The 19,577-nt window shown below is 51.9% G+C and overlaps 1 protein-coding gene across 4 annotated transcripts in view; it reads right to left on the bottom strand.

The window, feature by feature from the left end:
- Positions 1-19,577, bottom strand: part of LOC134336468 (WW domain-binding protein 2-like) — a 76,339-nt gene that overhangs the window by 35,137 nt on the left and 21,625 nt on the right. For all 4 annotated transcript variants that reach the window (XM_063030724.1, XM_063030725.1, XM_063030727.1 and 1 more), the window contains exons 4-6: positions 18,051-18,143; positions 16,432-16,560; positions 10,800-10,922 (exon numbers count right to left, since the gene is read on the bottom strand). In XM_063030724.1, the coding sequence (XP_062886794.1) occupies positions 10,800-10,922; positions 16,432-16,560; positions 18,051-18,143 (345 nt within the window). The remainder of the gene's footprint in view (positions 1-10,799; positions 10,923-16,431; positions 16,561-18,050; positions 18,144-19,577) is intronic.

Here is a 19,577-nt window from a genome sequence, read left to right as displayed (position 1 = left end):
AGATAGGAGAAGACAGGAATGGGAGGGATGGAGATAGGAGAAGACAGGAGGGGGAGGGATGGAGATAGGAGAAGACAGGAGGGGGAGGGATGGAGTGATAAGAGAAGACAGGAGGAGGAGGGATGGAGTGATAAGAGAAGACAGGTGGGGGAGGGATGGAGGATAGGAGAAGACAGGAGGAGGAGGAATGGAGAAGAGAAGACAGGAGGAGGAGGAATGGAGAAGAGAAGACAGGAGGGGGAGGGATGGAGATAGGAGAAGACAGGAGGGGGAGGGATGGAGATAGGAGAAGACAGGAGGGGGAGGGATGGAGTGATAAGAGAAGACAGGAGGGGGAGTGATGGAGTGATAGGAGAAAACAGGAAGGGGAGGGATGCAGGAGAGAAGACAGGAGAGGGAGGGATGGAGTGATAGAAGAAAGGAGGAGGAGGAATGGAGGAGAAGAGAAGGCAGGAGGGGGAGGGATGGAGGATAGAAGACAGGAGGGGGAGGGATGGGGTGATAGGAGGGGGAGGGATGGAGATAGGAGAAAACAGGAGGGGGAGGAATGGAGTGATAGGAGAAGAATTGAGGGGGAGGGATGGAGGATAGAAGACAGGCGGGGGAGTGATGGAGTGATAGGAGGGGGAGGGATGGAGTGATAGGAGAAGACAGGAGGGGGAGGGCTGGAGTGATAGGAGAAGACAGGAGGGGGAGGGCGGGAGTGATAGGAGAAAACAGGAGGGGGAGGGATGGAGATAGGAGAAGACAGGAGGGGGAGGGATGGAGATAGGAGAAGACAGGAGGGGGAGGGATGGAGATAGGAGAAGACAGGAGGGGGAGGAATGGAGAAGAAGAGAAGACAGGAGGGGGAGGAATGGAGGAGAAGAGAAGACAGTAGGGGGAGGGATGGAGTGATAGGAGAACACAGGAGGGGGAGGGATGGAGGATAGGAGAAGACAGGAGGGGGGTGGATGGAGTGATAGGAGAAGAAAGGAGGGGGAGAGATGGAGTGATAGGAGAAGACAGGAGGGGAGGGATGGAGATAGGAGAAGACAGGAGTGGGAGGTATGGAGTGATAAGAGAAGACAGGAGGGGGAGGGATGGAGATAGGAGAAAACAGGAGGGGGAGGGATGGAGTGATAGGAGAAGACAGGAGGGGGGGGATGGAGGAGAGGAGAAGACAGGAGGGGAGGGATGGAGGAGAGGAGAAGGCAGGAGGGGAGGGATGGAGGAGAGGAGAAGACAGGAGGGGAGGGATGGAGTGACAGGAGAAGACAGGAGGAGGAGGAATGGAGGAGAGGAGAAGACAGGAGGGGGAGGGATGGAGTGATAGGAGAAGACAGGAGGGGGAGGAATGGAATGATAGGAGAAGACAGGAGGGGGAAGGATGGAGATAGGAGAAAACAGGAGGGGGAGGGATGGCGACAGGAGAAGACAGGAGGGGGAGGGATGGAGTGATAAGAGAAGACAGGAGGGGGAGTGATGGAGTGATAGGAGAAGACACTAGGGGGAGGGATGGAGGATAGGAGAAGACAGGAGGGGGAGGGATGGTGGAGAGGAGAAGACAGGAGGAGGCGGGATGGAGTGATAGGAGTAGACAGGAGGGAGAGGGATGGAGGATAGGAGAAGACAGGAGGGGGAGAGATGCAGGAGAGAAGACAGGAGAGGGAGGGATGCAGTGATAGAAGACAGGAGGAGGAGGAATGGAGGAGAAGAGAAGACAGGAGGGGAGGGATGGAGGATAGAAGACAGGAGAGGGAGGGATGGAGTGATAGGAGGGGGAGGGATGGAGATAGGAGAAAACAGGAGGGGGAGGGATGGAGAGAAGGGAAAAGAATTGAGGGGCAGGGATGGAGGATAGAAGACAGGCGGGGGAGGGATGGAGTGATAGGAGGGGGAGGGATGGAGTGATAGGAGAAGACAGGAGGGGGAGGGATGGAGTGATAGGAGAAGACAGGAGGGGGAGGGATGGAGTGATAGGAGAAGACAGGAGTGGGAAGGATGGATATAGGAGAAAACAGGAGGGAGAGAGATGGAGTGATAGGAGAAGACAGGAGAGGGAGGGATGGAGAATAGGAGAAGACAGGAGGAGGAGGGATGGAGTATAGAAGACAGTAGGGGGAGGGATGGAGTGATAGGAGAAGACAGGAGGGGAGGGATAGAGTGATAGGAAAAGACAGGAGGGGGAAGGATGGAGATAGGAGAAAACAGGAGGGAGAGAGATGGAGTGATAGGAGAAGACAGGAGGGGGAGGGATGGAGGAGAGGAAAAGACAGGAGGGGGATGGATGGAGGATAGGAGAAGACAGGAGGGGATGGATGGAGTGATAGGAGAAGACAGGAGGGGGAGGGATGGAGATAGGAGAAAACAGGAGGGAGAGAGATGGAGTGATAGGAGAAGACAGGAGGGGGAGGGATGGAGAATAGGAGAAGACAGGAGGGGGAGGGATGGAGTATAGAAGACAGGAGGGGGAGGGATGGAGGAGAGGAAAAGACAGGAGGGGGAGGGATGGATATAGAAGAAGACAGGAGGGGGAGGGATGGAGTATAGAAGACAGGAGGTGGAGGGATGGAGATAGGAGAAAACAGGATGGGGAGAGATGGAGTGATAGGAGAAGACAGGAGGGGGGATGGAGAATAGGAGAAGACAGGAGGGGGAGGGATGGAGTATAGAAGACAGGAGGGGGAAGGATGGAGTGATAGGAGAAGACAGGAGGGGGAGGGATGGAGATAGGAGAAAACAGGAGGGGGAGGGATGGAGGAGAGGAGAAGACAGGAGGGGAGGGATGGAGGAGAGGAGAAGACAGGAGAGGAGGGATGGAGGAGAGGAGAAGACAGGAGAGGAGGGATGGAGGAGAGGAGAAGACAGGAGGGGAGGGATGGAGAAGAGGAGAAGACAGGAGGGGGAGGGATGGAATGACAGGAGAAGACAGGAGGAGGAGGAATGGAGGAGAGGAGAAGACAGGAGGGGGAGGGATGGAGATAGGAGAAAACAGGAGGGGGAGGGATGGAGATAGGAGAAGACAGGAGGGGAGGGATGGAGTGATAAGAGAAGACAGGAGGGGGAGTGATGGAGTGATAGGAGAAGACAGGAGGGGGAGGGATGGAGGAGAGGAGAAGACAGGAGGGGGAGGGATGGAGGAGAGGAGAAGACAGGAGGAGGCGGGATGGAGTGATAGGAGAAGACAGGAGGGAGAGGGATGGAGGGTAGGAGAAGACAGGAGAGGGAGAGATGCAGGAGAGAAGACAGGAGAGGGAGGGATGGAGTGATAGAAGAAGACAGGAGGGGGAGGGATAGAGTGATACGAGAAGACAGGAGGGGGAAGGATGGAGTGATAGGAGGGGGAGGGATGGAGATAGGAGAAAACAGGAGGGGGAGGGATGGAGTATAGAAGACAGGAGGGGGAGGGATGGAGGAGAGGAGAAGACAGGAGGTGGAGGGATGGAGGAGAGGAAAAGACAGGAGGGGGATGGATGAAGGATAGGAGAAGACAGGAGGGGGAGGGATGGAGTGATAGGAGAAGACAGGAGGAGGAGGGATGGAGGAGAGGAGAAGACAGGAGGGGGATGGATGGAGTGATAGGAGAAGACAGGAGGGGGAGGGATGGACATAGGAGAAGACAGGAGGTGGAGGGATGGAGGATAGGAGAAGACAGGAGGGGGAGGGATGGATATAGGAGAAGACGGGAGGGGGAGGGATGGAGTGATAGGAGAAGACAGGAGGAGGAGGGATGGAGGAGAGGAGAAGACAGGAGGGGGATGGATGGAGTGATAGGAGAAGACAGGAGGGGGAGGGATGGACATAGGAGAAGACAGGAGGGAGAGAGATGGAGTGATAGGAGAAGACAGGAGGGGGAGGAATGGAGGAGAAGAGAAGACAGGAGGGGGAGGGATGGAGTGATAGGAGGGGGAGGGATGGAGATAGGAGAAAACAGGAGGGGGAGGGATGGAGTGAAGGGAAAAGAATTGAGGGGGAGGGATGGAGGATAGAAGACAGGCGGGGGAGGGATGGAGTGATAGGAGGGGGAGGGATGGAGTGATAGGAGAAGACAGGAGGGGGAGGGATGGAGTGATAGGAGAAGACAGGAGGGGGAAGGATGGATATAGGAGAAAACAGGAGGGAGAGAGATGGAGTGATAGGAGAAGACAGGAGAGGGAGGGATGGAGATAGGAGAAGACAGGAGGGGGAGGGATGGAGTATAGAAGACAGTAGGGGAGGGATGGAGTGATAGGAGAAGACAGGAGGGGGAGGGATAGAGTGATACGAGAAGACAGGAGGGGGAAGGATGGAGATAGGAGAAAACAGGAGGGAGAGAGATGGAGTGATAGGAGAAGACAGGAGGGGGAGGGATGGAGAATAGCAGAAGACAGGAGGGGGAGGGATGGAGTATAGAAGACAGGAGGGGGAGGGATGGAGGAGAGGAGAAGACAGGAGGTGGAGGGATGGAGGAGAGGAAAAGACAGGAGGGGGATGGATGAAGGATAGGAGAAGACAGGAGGGGGAGGGATGGAGTGATAGGAGAAGACAGGAGGAGGAGGGATGGAGGAGAGGAGAAGACAGGAGGGGGATGGATGGAGTGATAGGAGAAGACAGGAGGGGGAGGGATGGACATAGGAGAAGACAGGAGGTGGAGGGATGGAGGATAGGAGAAGACAGGAGGGGGTGGGATGGATATAGGAGAAGACGGGAGGGGGAGGGATGGAGTATAGAAGACAGGAGGGGGAGGGATGGAGATAGGAGAAAACAGGAGGGGGAGAGATGGAGTGATAGGAGAAGACAGGAGGGGGGAGATGGAGAATAGGAGAAGACAGGAGGGGGCGGGATGGAGTATAGAAGACAGGAGGGGGAAGGATGGAGTGATAGGAGAAGACAGGAGGGGGAGGGATGGAGATAGGAGAAAACAGGAGGAGGAGGGATGGACTGATAGGAGAAGACAGGAGGGGGAGGGATGGAGAATAGGAGAAGACAGGAGGGGAGGGATGGAGGAGAGGAGAAGACAGGAGGGGAGGGATGGAGGAGAGGAGAAGACAGGAGGAGGCGGGATGGAGTGATAGGAGAAGACAGGAGGGAGAGGGATGGAGGATAGGAGAAGACAGGAGGGGGAGAGATGCAGGAGAGAAGACAGGAGAGGGAGGGATGGAGTGATAGAAGACAGGAGGGGGAGGGATGGAGAAAGAAAACAGGAGGGGGAGGGATGGAGTGATAGGAGAAGACAGGAGGGGGAGGGATGGAGGATAGGAGAAGACAGGAGGGGGAGGGATGGAGGATAGAAGACAGGAGGGGGAGGGATGGAGTGATAGGAGAAGACAGGAGGGGAGGGATGGAGTGATAGGAGAAGACAGGAGGGGGAGGAATGGAGGAGAGGAGAAGACAGGAGGGGGAGGGATGGAGGAGAGGAGAAGACAGGAGGGGAGGGATGGAGGAGAGGAGAAGACAGGAGGGGGAGGGATGTAGTGATTGGAGAAGACAGGAGGAGGAGGAATGGAGGAGAGGAGAAGACAGGAGGGGGAGGGATGGAGGAGAGGAGAAGACAGGAGGGGGAGGGATGGAGTGATAGGAGAAGACAGGAGGGGGAAGGATGGAGATAGGAGAAAACAGGAGGGAGAGAGATGGAGTGATAGGAGAAGACAGGAGGGGGAGGGATGGAGAATAGGAGAAGACAGGAGGGGGAGGGATGGAGTATAGAAGACAGGAGGGGGAGGGATGGAGTGATAGGAGAAGACAGGAGGGGGAGGGATGGAGAAAGAAAACAGGAGGGGGAGGGATGGAGTGATAGGAGAAGACAGGAGAGGGAGGGATGGAGGATAGGAGAAGACAGGAGGGGGAGGGATGGAGGATAGAAGACAGGAGGGGGAGGGATGGAGTGATAGGAGAAGACAGGAGGGGGAGGGATGGAGTGATAGGAGAAGACAGGAGGGGAGGGATGGAGTGATAGGAGAAGACAGGAGGGGGAGGAATGGAGGAGAGGAGAAGACAGGAGGGGGAGGGATGGAGGAGAGGAGAAGACAGGAGGGGGAGGGATGGAGGATAGAAGACAGGAGGGGGAGGGATGGAGTGAGAGGAGAAGACAGGAGGGGAGGGATGGAGTGATAGGAGAAGACAGGAGGGGGGGAATGGAGGAGAGGAGAAGACAGGAGGGGGGGAATGGAGGAGAGGAGAAGACAGGAGGAGGAGGAATGGAGGAGAGGAGAAGACAGGAGGGGGAGGGATGGAGATAGGAGAAGACAGGAGGGGAGGGATGGAGTATAGAAGACAGTAGGGGAGGGATGGAGTGATAGGAGAAGACAGGAGGGGGAGGGATAGAGTGATAGGAGAAGACAGGAGGGGGAAGGATGGAGATAGGAGAAAACAGGAGGGAGAGAGATGGAGTGATAGGAGAAGACAGGAGGGGAGGGATAGAGTGATAGGAGAAGACAGGAGGGGGAAGGATGGAGATAGGAGAAAACAGGAGGGAGAGAGATGGAGTGATAGGAGAAGACAGGAGGGGGAGGGATGGAGAATAGGATAAGACAGGAGGGGGAGGGATGGAGTATAGAAGACAGGAGGGGGAGGGATGGAGGAGAGGAGAAGACAGGAGGGGGAGGGATGGAGGAGAGGAAAAGACAGGAGGAGGATGGATGAAGGATAGGAGAAGACAGGAGGGGGAGGGATGGAGTGATAGGAGAAGACAGGAGGAGGAGGGATGGAGGAGAGGAGAAGACAGGAGGGGGATGGATGGAGTGATAGGAGAAGACAGGAGGGGGAGGGATGGAGATAGGAGAAGACAGGAGGTGGAGGGATGGAGGATAGGAGAAGACAGGAGGGGGAGCGATGGATATAGGAGAAGACGGGAGGGGGAGGGATGGAGTATAGAAGACAGGAGGGGGAGGGATGGAGATAGGAGAAAACAGGAGGGGGAGAGATGGAGTGATAGGAGAAGACAGGAGGGGGGAGATGGAGAATAGGAGAAGACAGGAGGGGGCGGGATGGAGTATAGAAGACAGGAGGGGGAAGGATGGAGTGATAGGAGAAGACAGGAGGGGGAGGGATGGAGATAGGAGAAGACAGGAAGGGAGGGATGGAGGAGAGGAGAAGACAGGAGGGGAGGGATGGAGGAGAAGAGAAGACAGGAGGAGGCGGGATGGAGTGATAGGAGAAGACAGGAGGGAGAGGGATGGAGGATAGGAGAAGACAGGAGGGAGAGGGATGGAGGAGAGAAGACAGGAGAGGGAGGGATGGAGTGATAGAAGATAGGAGGAGGAATGGAGAAGAGAAGACAGGAGGGGGAGGAATGGAGGAGACGAGAAGACAGGAGGGGGAGGGATGGAGTGATAGGAGGGGGAGGGATGGAGATAGGAGAAAACAGGAGGGGGAGGGATGGAGTGAAGGGAAAAGAATTGAGGGGGAGGGATGGAGGATAGAAGACAGGCGGGGAGGGATGGAGTGATAGGAGGGGGAGGGATGGAGTGATAGGAGAAGACAGGAGGGGGAGGGATGGAGTGATAGGAGAAGACAGGAGGGGGAAGGATGGATATAGGAGACAACAGGAGGGAGAGAGATGGAGTGATAGGAGAAGACAGGAGAGGGAGGGATGGAGATAGGAGAAGACAGGAGAGGGAGGGATGGAGTATAGAAGACAGTAGGGGAGGGATGGAGTGATAGGAGAAGACAGGAGGGAGAGGGATAGAGTGATAGGAGAAGACAGGAGGGGGAAGGATGGAGATAGGAGAAAACAGGAGGGAGAGAGATGGAGTGATAGGAGAAGACAGGAGGGGGAGGGATGGAGAATAGGAGAAGACAGGAGGGGGAGGGATGGAGTATAGAAGACAGGAGGGGGAGGGATGTAGGAGAGGAGAAGACAGGAGGGGGAGGGATGGAGGAGAGGAGAAGACAGGAGGGGGAGGGATGGAGGAGAGGAAAAGACAGGAGGGGGATGGATGAAGGATAGGAGAAGATAGGAGGGAGAGGGATGGAGTGATAGGAGAAGACAGGAGGAGGAGGGATGGAGGAGAGGAGAAGACAGGAGGGGGATGGATGGAGTGATAGGAGAAGACAGGATGGGGAGGGATGGAGATAGGAGAAAACAGGAGGGGGAGGGATGGAGTGATAGAAGAAGACAGGAGGTGGAGGGATGGAGGAGAGGTGAAGACAGGAGGGGAGGGATGGAGGAGAGGAGAAGACAGGAGGGGAGGGATGGAGGAGAGGAGAAGACAGGAGGGGGAAGGATGGAGTGATAGGAGAAGACAGGAGGAGGAGAAATGGAGGAGAGGAGAAGACAGGAGGGGGAGGGATGGAGGAGAGGAGAAGACAGGAGGGGAAGGGATGGAGGAGAGCAAAAGACAGGAGGGGGATGGGTGGAGGATAGGAGAAAACAGGAGGGGGAGGGATGGAGTGATAGGAGAAGATAGGAGGAGGTTAGATGGAGGAGAGAAAACAGGAGGGGATGTATGGAGGATAGGAGAAGACAGGAGGGGAAGGGATGGAGTGATAGAAGACAGGGGGGAGGGATGGAGTGATAGAAGACAGGAGGGGGAGGGATGGATATAGGAGAAAACAGGAGGGGGGAGAGATGGAGTGATAGGAGAAGACAGGAGGGGGAGGTATGGAGGATAGGAGAAGACAGGAGGGGGAGGGATGGAGGATAGGAGAAGACAGGAGGGGGAGGGATGGAGGATAGGAGAAGACAGGAGGGGGAGGGATGGAGGATAGGAGAAGACAGGAGGGGGAGGGATGGAGGACAGATGACAGGAGGGGGAGGGATGGAGGATAGAAGACAGGAGGGAGAAGGATGGAGTGATAGGAGAAGACAGGATGGGGAGGGATGGAGATAGGAGAAAACAGGAGGGGGAGGGATGGAGTGATAGGAGAAGACAGGAGGAGGAGGAATGGAGGAGAGGAGAAGACAGGAGGGGGAGGGATGGAGGAGAGGAGAAGACAGGAGGGGAAGGGATGGAGGAGAGCAAAAGACAGGAGGGGGATGGATGGAGGATAGGAGAAGACAGGAGGGGGATGGATGGAGTGATAGGAGGAGACAGGAGGAGGAGGGATGGAGGAGAGAAGACAGGAGGGGATGTATGGAGGATAGGAGAAGACAGGAGGGGAAGGGATGGAGTGATAGAAGACAGGAGGGGGAGGGATGGAGTGATAGGAGAAGACAGGAGGGGAGGGATGGAGATAGGAGAAGACAGGAGGTGGAGGGATGGAGGATAGGAGAAGACAGGAGGGGGAGGGATGGAGATAGGAGAACTCAGGAGGGGGAGGGATGGAGGAGAGAAGACAGGAGGGGGATGTATGGAGGATAGGAGAAGACAGGAGGGGGAGGGATGGAGTATAGAAGACAGGAGGGGGAGGGATGGAGATAGGAGAAAACAGGAGGGGGAGAGATGGAGTGATAGGAGAAGACAGGAGGGGGAGGGATGGAGAATAGGAGAAGACAGGAGGGGGAGGGATGGAGTATAGAAGACAGGAGGGGGAGGGATGGAGTGATAGGAGAAGACAGGACGGGGAGGGATGGAGATAGAAAACAGGAGGGGGAGGGATGGAGTGATAGGAGAAGACAGGAGGGGGAGGGATGGAGGATCGGATAAGACAGGAGGGGGAGGGATGGAGATAGGAGAAGACAGAGGGGCAGGGATGGAGGATAGAAGACAGGAGGGTGAGGGACGGAGTGATAGGAGAAGACAGGAGGGGGAGGGATGGAGTCAGCCAGAGAAAGCAGGATCTCCCAGTGGCCACACATTTTAATTCCACATCCCATGCCCATTCTGGTATTTCTATCCACGGCCTCCTCTACTGTAAAGATGAAGCCACACTCAGGTTGGAGGAACAACACCTTATATTCCGTCTGGGTAGCCTCCAACCTGATGGCATGAACATTGACTTTTCTAACTTCCGCTAATGCCCCACCTCCCCCTTGTACCCCATCCGTTATTTATTTATATACACACATTCTTTCTTTCACTCTCCTTTTTCTCCCTCTGTCCCTCTGACTATACCCCTTGCCCATCCTCTGGGTTCTTCCCCCCCTTTTCCTTCTCCCTGGGCCTCCTGTCCCATGATCCTCTCATATCCCTTTTGCCAATCACCTGTCCAGCTCTTGGCTCCATCCCTCCCCCTCCTGTCTTCTCCTATCATTTTGGATCTCCCCCTCCCCCTCCAACTTTCAAATCTCTTACTAACTCTTCCTTCAGTTAGTCCTGACGAAGGGTCTCGGCCCGAAACGTCGACTGTACCTCTTCCTGGAGATGCTGCCTGGCCTGCTGCGTTCACCAGTAACTTTTATGTGTGTGACTTGGATATGTTTTGCTTTTCTCTTACCAGGATATACATAGGCAGTGTTTCACATTGTTGATGCCAGTGTTGTAACTGCACTGGAACAGCTGGTCTGGTGGTGCAGCAACTTTCTGAACGAAGCTCAAGGCACTGAATTCCCTGATAGTGGGGATCTCCAGAGGAAGCCAACGCGGAAAATCCACTCAGCACGCCTGGTTGAACATTATTTCTTGGTACACCTGATGCCTTGCTCTCAGCGGCCTTCATTGGTTTCGGGTTGATCCCTGGCGTGACAGTGGTGGTCCAAGAAGTTACAGGTAAAGGCCAAATGGGCAATATTGTGATGCTGTAAAGGGAAGTACACATACTCTGGGGAGAGATAGAAATGTGTTCTATCTCCCAGTAACATGCACAGACACTCTATCTAACTCCTTCACACAGCTCTCTGAAATCCGGGCACACTGGGGTACAGGAATGCTCAGCAGCAGAGTGCAATTATCCATTTTAAAGACACATCTTGGTCAGATAATTACAGAAAAGTCAAGATCTCAGGAGCACTTACTTACCTGCAGATATCTGTTGCCCTACATCTCCTGCCGGAGAACTTACTGGTCCTGGATAAGGGGGCGGGAGCATGTAGTTCATTGTACCTTCTGTGAGGGGTGGTGGTGGTGCTGGGTAAATGCCACCTGTAAAAATAAAGGAGGGAGGTACATAACATACAAACTAACATTTTTGTAGACTCTCCACAAGTAATCCCCACTTTACCACTATAACACACCCACGCCCCTTCATGACCCTGATTCTTGATTTCAATTGTGGGGTAAAAGAAACGTGACCACAGTTTCCTTCGGGCTCAAGGTTACTACAAATACCTGACCAGTAGTTCCAGCTTCTGCTAGATTTAGTACATCTACCAAATGAGATGTTACACAATTAATAGCATTGAAGCATGAAAAAAAATTATCACGGGAATTAATGAGCTGAAAGAGAGAGCAGCTTACAGGGAAACACTTGATGATTGCTCTCAGAGTTGGCATAAACTGAGTTAAATGGTCCTCGAGAAATAACACAACAATCCCTCAAAGGATCCAATGCCAGATCTGTATGTTCTGTTTAAAGGAGATACCAACCTCATTCCTTCCGAACGCTCTGCTCTCCACTCCCTCTGCACCAATCCTAACCTTACTATAAAACCCGCCGATAAGGAGGGTGCTATTGTAGTCTGGGGTACTGACCTCTACCTTGCCGAGGAACAGTGACAACTCACTGATACCTCCTCTTATTTACCCCTCGATCGTGACTCCACTAAGTGCGCACGCGCTGGTTGCGCATGCAGCCTGGTACAACCGTTCCAATCTATTCTTACTTTCTTCTTCTTACTTTTTAATTTGTTTTTTTTGTATTTTTTTTCTCACGGTAACATGTCGAAGCTGCACCCTCTCTAACATGCTGGTAGAGAGAGTTTTATTTGGGTTTTTTTTAGCGCTGGAAATGGTTACATCCCAACAAGCAGGACAGAAGCAAGGTCGCATTGTGTATTCCACGGACCAGCAAATCCCGGCCGGTTTAGCGAGCAGAGTGGCGGACACCCCTGCTGAAATCCACAGGAAAACACACAGGGATGCAGAGGGGGATCACAAAGCCGAGGAACGAGGACCTGGTCGAGACAACAGAAACTTATGGAGAAGAGGAGTTCGGTGGATAATACTATTCCGCCTGACCGGAAGTGCACTGAGAGCGGTAAGTGTAAAGGAGTTGAGTGCTTACTGATCTGGTTAACAACGGATGGTGCAATCCGGGGCATATTACGATCGAGGAACGTGTTTGCAGACTGGATATTGAACTTTTTACTGTTGGACTGCGGCCACATTCCACCGTGATACAACACTTGGCGGCACGGGAGGTCGTTCCTGCCTGTGGCCATCAAACGTGCAGCTCCTCCCGTGGAGGGTCAGACACCCTGAGCCAATAGACTGATCCTGGACTTACTTTCCATCTGGCAGAGTTTGCATTTTGTTGTTTGATTGTTGGAGGTTTCTGTATTGCTATATTTATGCTCTATTCTTGGTTGGTGCGGCTGTAACGAAACCAAATTTCCCTCCGGATTAATAAAGTATATCTATCTATCTATCTAAGGAGCACCAGGCCAGTGTCTCCCACACCATCACCAAGTTTATCAGCTCTGGGGATCTCCCATCTGCTGCCACCAACCTTATAGTTCCCACACTGACACGAGGAAATCTGCAGATGCTGGAAATTCAAGCAACACACACAAAAAATGCTGGTGAACGCAGCAGGCCAGGCAGCATCTATAGGAAGAGGAACAGTCGACGTTTCGGGCTGGGACCCTTCATCAGGACTAATGGAAAGAAGAGATAGTAAGAGATTTGAAAGTGTGAGGGGGAGGGGGAGATCTGAAAAGATAGGAGAAGACAGGAGGGGGAGGGATGGAGCCAAGAGCTGGAAAGTTGATTGACAAAAGGGGTAACAGACTGGAGAAAGTCATGGGACCAGAAGCCTGGGGAGAGAGAGAAGGGGAGGGGAGCCCGGAGGGTGGAGAGCAGGCAAGGAATTATAGTGAGAGGGACAGAGGGAGAAAAAAAGAGAGAAAAAAGGGGGGGGCGGGGGGAAGAGATAGATAGATAAATAAATACACACACACACACACAAAATAAATAAATAAGGGATGGGGTGTAAAGGGGAGGAGGGGCATTAACGGAAGTTAGAGAAGTCAATGTTCATGCCATCAGGTTGGAGGCTACCCAGACGGAATATAAGGTGTTGCTCCTCCAACCTGAGTGTGGTTTCATCTTTACAGTAGAGAAGGCCATGGATAGAAATATCAGACGGGCATGGGATGTGGAATTAAAATGTGTGGCCACTGGGAGATCCTGCTTTCTCTGGCTGACTCCATCCCTCCCCCTCCTGTCTTCTCCTATCACTCCATCCCTCCCCCTCCTGTCTTCTATCCTCCATCCCTCCCCCTTCTGTCTTCTCCTATCACTCCATCCCTCCCCTTGTCTTCTCCTATCACTCCATCCCTCCCCCTCCTGTCTTCTCCTCTCCTCCATCCCTCCCCCTCCTGTCTTCTCCTATCCTCCATCCCTCCCCCTCCTGTCTTCCCCTATCCTCCATCCCTCCCCCTCCTGTCTTCCCCTGTCTTGGCAAAAGGGATATGAGAGGATCACGGGACAGGAGGTCCGGGAAGAAAGACAAGGGGGGGGGGGACCAGAGGATGGGCAAGGGGTATAGTGAGAGGGACAGAGGGAGAAAAAGGAGAGTGAGAGAAAGAATGTGTGTATAAAAATAAGTAACAGATGGGGTACGAGGGGGAGGTGGGGCATTAGCGCAAGTTAGAGAAGTCGATGTTCATGCCATCAGGTTGGAGGCTACCCAGACGGAATATAAGGTGTTGTTCCTCCAACCTGAGTGTGGCTTCATCTTTACAGTAGAGGAGGCCGTGGATAGACATGTCAGAATGGGAATGGGATGTGGAATTAAAATGTGTGGCCACTGGGAGATCCTGCTTTCTCTGGCGGACAGAGCGCAGGTGTTCAGCAAAGCGGTCTCCCAGTCTGCATTGGGTCTCGCCAATATATAGAAGGCCACATTGGGAACTTGGGACGCAGAGAAGCACCCTTCTCTCTCTCCCCAGGCTTCCCGTACCATGACCTTCTCCAGTCCGTTATCCCTTTTGCCAATCAACTTTCCAGCTCTCAGATCCACCCCTCCCCTCCTGTCTTCTCCTATCATTTCGGATCTCCCTGTCCCCCTCCCACTTTCAAATCTCTTACTAGCTCTTCTTTCAGTTAGTCCTGACGAAGTGTCCTGACCCAAAACGTCGACTGTACCTCTTCCTAGAGATGCTGCCTGGCCTGCTGCGTTCACCAGCGTTTTTTGTGTGAGTTCCCACACCCTGCACTTCTCATTTCTACCTCCTACCCATGATCCACAAACCTGCCTGTTCAGGTTGACTCATTGTCTCAGCTTGCTCATGCCCCACTGAACTCATTTCTGCATACCTCAACACTGTTTTATCCCCTCTTGTTCAATCCCTTCCCACCTATGTTGGTGTCACTTCTCAAGCTCTGAATTTTAAGTTCCCTAGCCCCCACCGCTTTATTTTCACCATGGATGTCCAGTCTCTATATACCTCCATCCCCCACCACCTCACTGCTTCTTTTTGGATTCCAAACCTAACCAGTTCCCCTCTACCATTACTCTCCTCCGTCTAGCGGAATTAGTTCTTACCTTTAATAATTTCTCCTTTGGCTCCTCCCACTTCCTCCAAACCAAAGGTGTAGCCATGGGCACCCATATGGGTCCCAGCTATGCCTGCCTCTTTGTTGGCTTTGTGGAACAATCCATGTTCCAAACCTAATCTGGTATCTGTCCCCTACTTTTCCTTCGCTACATCGACGACTGCACTGGCACTGCTTCCTGTACACATGTTGAGCTCGTTGACTTCATTAACTTTGCCTCCAACTTTCACCCTGCCCTCAAATTTACCTGGTCCATTTCTGACACCTCCCTCCCCTTTCTAGATCTTTCTGTCTCTATCCCTGGAGACAGCTTATCTACTGATGTCTACTATAAGCCTACGGACTCTCACAGCTACCTGGACTATTCCTCTTCCCATCCCATCTCTTGCAAAAATGCCATCCTCTTCTCACAATTCCTCCATCTCCACCACATCTGCTCTCAGGATGAGCTTTTTCATTCCAGGGCAAAGGAGATGTCTTCCTTTTTTAAAGAAAGGGGCTTCCCTTCCTCCACCATCAACTCTGCTCTCAAACGCATCTCTCCCACTTCACGTACATCTGCTCTCACCCCATCCTCCCGCCACCCCACTAGATGTAGGGTTCCCTTTGTCCTCACCTACCACCCCACCAGCCTCCAGGTCCAACATGTAATTCTCCGTAACTTCTGCCACCTCCAACGGGATCCCACCACCAAGCACATCTTTCCCTCCCCTGCTTTCTGTTCCACAGTGATCGCTCCCTACGCGACTCCCTTGTCCATTCGTCACCCCCCCCCATCCCTTCCCACCGATCTCCCTCCCGACACTTATCCTTGTAAGCGGAACAAGTGCTGCACATGCCCTTACACTTCCTCCCTCACCACCATTCAGGGCCCCAGACAGTCCTTCCTGGTGAGGCAACACTTCACCTGTGAGTCGGCTGGGGTGATATACTGCGTCCGGTGCTCCCGATGTGGCCTTCTATATATTGGCGAGACCTGACGCAGGCTGGGAGACCGTTTCGCTGAACACCTATGCTCTGTCCGCCAGAGAAAGCAGGATCTCCCAGTGGCCACACATTTTAATTCCACTTCCCATTCCCATTCTGATATGTCCATCCACGGCCTCCTCTACTGTCAAGATGAAGCCACACTCAGGTTGGAGGAACACCACCTTATATTCTGTCTGGGTAGCCTCCAACCTGATGGCATGAACATTGACTTCTGTAACTTCCATTAATGCCCCTCCGCCCCTTCTTACCCCATCCCTTATTTATTTATTTATTATCCCCCCCCCTTCTTTTTATTCCCTCTGTCGCTCTCATTATATCTTCCTCTGATGCTCCCCTCCCCCTTTCTTTCTCCCTGGGCCTCCCTTCCCATGATCCTCTCATATCCCTTTTGCCAATCAACTGTCCAGCTCTTGGCTCCATCCCTCCCCCTCCTGTCTTCTCCTATCATTTTGGATCTCCCCCTCCCCCTCTCAAACCTCTTACTAGCTCTTCTTTCAGTTAGTCCTGACGAAGGGTCTCGGCCTGAAACGTCGACTGTACCTCTTCCTAGAGATGCTGCCTGGCCTGCTGCATTGCACCAGCATTTTGTGTTTGTTACCTCTTAAGTAACTATTTTTCCTTAAAACAGATAGTATTCAATCTGTGACTTTTATTTTCAGCATGGACAAAAGATGATATATAAAAAGAGTACGGCTAGAGACCTGAAGAGAAAATAATGCCCAAGGCTATTTTGTTTAAATTTTAGTTGTCCACCTATTCTGTCTACAAATAATCAGATCCTTATGTACCCTAACAACTGCCTCGAGTTTACTCAAAGCATAATCGCTGACCTAACACCAAAGGAAGTGACAGCCTGAGCTGGTCACGCTCACACCCAGTTTGTCTCTGGTGACGAAGGCATATGCAGGCAGATAGTCTTGGTTTAATTTGGCGTCATACTCACCTGGAAGAGGAGGCGGGTAAGCAAAGACTGCAGATGGTGCTGGGGGGTACATGGGCGGTGCCACTCCACCTACACCAGTTGGCATTAGGTTGTAGTAGTTTACGACTGGTGGAACTGTGCCCCTGGAAGCTGTAAGAGACAGCAGAAAGGCTTCAGTAAATAGCTGCATGTTTCATAATTACACTGAAGAACCCTGAATAGAACACAGTAAAAAATAGAAATGGCTCTTCTCAAGGAAAAATGCACCATCCTTTCAGGCTGGTGGCAGCCGTCACTTCCAGATAGTGACCTTCACTACCTGGAACATGACTACCACTGGGGAGGAGCTATAGGGCCCTAAAGACCCACGGCTTAGGAGCAGCTTCTTCTCCTCGCAATCACATTTCTGAATACCACCCTGCTCTTCCTTATTGTTACACTATATATTTATTGCATAGTTTTCAGTAATTTTATGTCTTTTGCACAGTGCTGCTGCCACAAGGCAACACTTCTATTGCATGTAAGTCACTGATAATAAACCCGGTTCTGTTTCTGTGCTCTCGACCTGCCCATTTGCTATTTTTCATTCAACTACAAGACAGTGATATGCAGCTCAAAATGTTCATCATCCTTACTGTATGAAAGTCTTAACAAATTCCACAATATTTGTGCTCCTGCAATGAAGAGACCAGGAGTCTGCTGTTAGCAATCTCTCAACAAACAGCCCTGTTTGTTGCCTTCTACAATGGAATCAACACACGCCACTCAAACTGATGTAAAAGCAAGGAGTTGATGAACTAGCTGAGTGTGTGGGCCTAAATGGGTTTTCAAACCCTGAAAGTCATGGGCTTAAAGAAATTTCAAAATATCATGGATCTGCAAACAATTTTTTCAAAGAGTTTTGAGTGATATCTTCCACATTTGATGAAGCTTAGCACGCTGTTAAAAAGTTTGATTTCAAACTTTTGCATTTTTTCCTAGTTTACTGTACGAGTAACCTGACAATATTCACTGCTTGCCTGTTGACCACGCAGCTGCTGAAATAGGTGTCAGATAACAAGATTTCACCTCGCAGTGTTGTTGCCTCGTCACTGACTGCATATTCTGGAATGAGGACCTGCCCCATTAGTTTCTGATACAGAGGTATGAATTGCTGGGAGGAGTGGACTTTTCCCATGGTTTGTATTACAGACAGTGTTCTCTCTAAGGTGGGCATGTGTGTGAGCACACACATCTTTTGCTACTAGCGCACTAAGGAATTTAAATTGTGCACTAAATTTCTTTCCTTTTCTGGTTTCTGATGTGCACAGTGTTGACAACATGGAATTTGTGATAATTTGCCTGCAGGATTTAGAACTGACTTATTTATACTGTTTTTATTGAAGAAATTATTCAGAGCGCACATGCTATCACTGAGCAAAACATTTCACAGCACAAGATTTGTGCACACACTGGTCATTACAAGTTAGAGGGAGCATTAATCACAGAGCGTCTGGGTTGATGTCCTGCTGATGGAAACATAACACAGCAAGAGGAAGCAGTTTTAAAGAACACCAGGGGATAAAACATGGAGAAAGAAGGCACGAGCAGCAGGTTGAATAAGGGCTCCAAGCCTGCAGGATGAGAAAGGGAGGTTGTACCCTGCTGTGCTGTCCGAAACATCAGCTGTCCAAACTCAATGGCTCCCCCACTAGTGAAGGTAAGCTTGAAGGTTGCAGAACCTTCCCATCCTCCTGCGGAGAGAAAAGGTGGTAGAACTGAGTAGAGGGAAAAGGTAGGACTTTATCAAAGCCACTCTGGTACCCTTAGTCTGTCGGCCTCCATGGTCACAGAAAGTGCATCATTCAGTATGTAAACAGATTGTTAAATCCAGAATTACATGTTTGGCACAGCATTGTGAACCAAAGGGCCCATATTGTACTGCAGGTTTCTATGCTTCTAATTCCCACCTATTTAGATAAATCTCATTTTATTCTTTCCACATTCCTATCAACTCCGCCCCCCCCCCATTCAACAACCACTTACACACCAGGGGTAATCTACAAAAGCCAATTAATGTGCTAACCCACACATCTTTTGGATGTAGCAGAAACCAGAGCACCCAGCAGTAACTTATGTGGTCCCAGGAAAACTGTGATGTCTCGCAGTTCATTGAGCTGTGAGACATCAGCTCACTGGCTGCACCACTCTGCACGTAGGCAATTAGTCCCTCTTCAGACATCAAGGGCTAACAAGCAACTCAGGGGCAAGAAGAATACCTAGAGACAGGAGTCTTCAAAGCTCAATATTCTCCTCACTCATTCTCAGCCATGACCCCCGGCCACGCTCCTCATTTCCAACCCACATCTCTCCAAACCTCCCCATTTCCTTCTTCTTTAACTGCCCGGACTGCACAGATCAACACACCTTCCTGCTCAGTATTCCAATGGATCAGCCTCCACGCCCACATCCCACCAGTATTTGAACCCTTCAGAGTCAGCGGAAGAGATCACACAGGGCAGTTTCCGTTAACAGAACAAATTCTGACAAAAATATTCTTAACTGATATTCTGTAACACGAGAAATTCTGCAGATACTGGAAATCCAAGGCAACACACTCCAAAAGCTGGAGAGACTCAGCAGGTCAGGCAGTATCTATGGAAATGAATAAACAGTCAACGTTTCGGGCTGAGACCTGTGTTCAGGACTGGGGGGGGCGGGGGGGGGATACCAGAATAAAAAAGAGGAGGGGACCCAGGGGAAGGTGATAGGTGAAGCCAGATGGATGGGAAGGATAAAGGGCTGGAGAAGAGGGAATCTGATAGGCGAGGACAGTGGACCATAGGAGAAATGGAAGGAGGAGGGGACCCAGGGGAAGGTGATAGGCAGGTGAGAAGTAGTAAGGGAACGGGGGGGGGGGGATGGAGGATAGAAGATGAGGGGAGGAAGAATGAAAAATCAATATGTCCAGAGTGGGGTCCTCTTCAAGGGGTATGAGGAGGTGTCTGAGAGTTAATGGTTGGCCTAAGCAAGGTAGAGGTCAGTCCACCACACTACAACAGCACCCCCCTTTGTCTGCGGGACTGATGTTAAGGAGAGAGTGTAGGGCAATTCACTCGAGGGGTTAAGGTTTGAGAAGTCGAATCAGTTGATGTCTCTTCTGCAATTTGAGATGAAAAGATGCAGAG

The sequence above is a fragment of the Mobula hypostoma genome, chromosome 22 (assembly GCF_963921235.1).
Source record: "Mobula hypostoma chromosome 22, sMobHyp1.1, whole genome shotgun sequence".
Classification (NCBI taxonomy): Eukaryota; Metazoa; Chordata; class Chondrichthyes; order Myliobatiformes; family Myliobatidae; genus Mobula; species Mobula hypostoma.
This window is presented reverse-complemented; position numbering and strand designations above follow the sequence as displayed.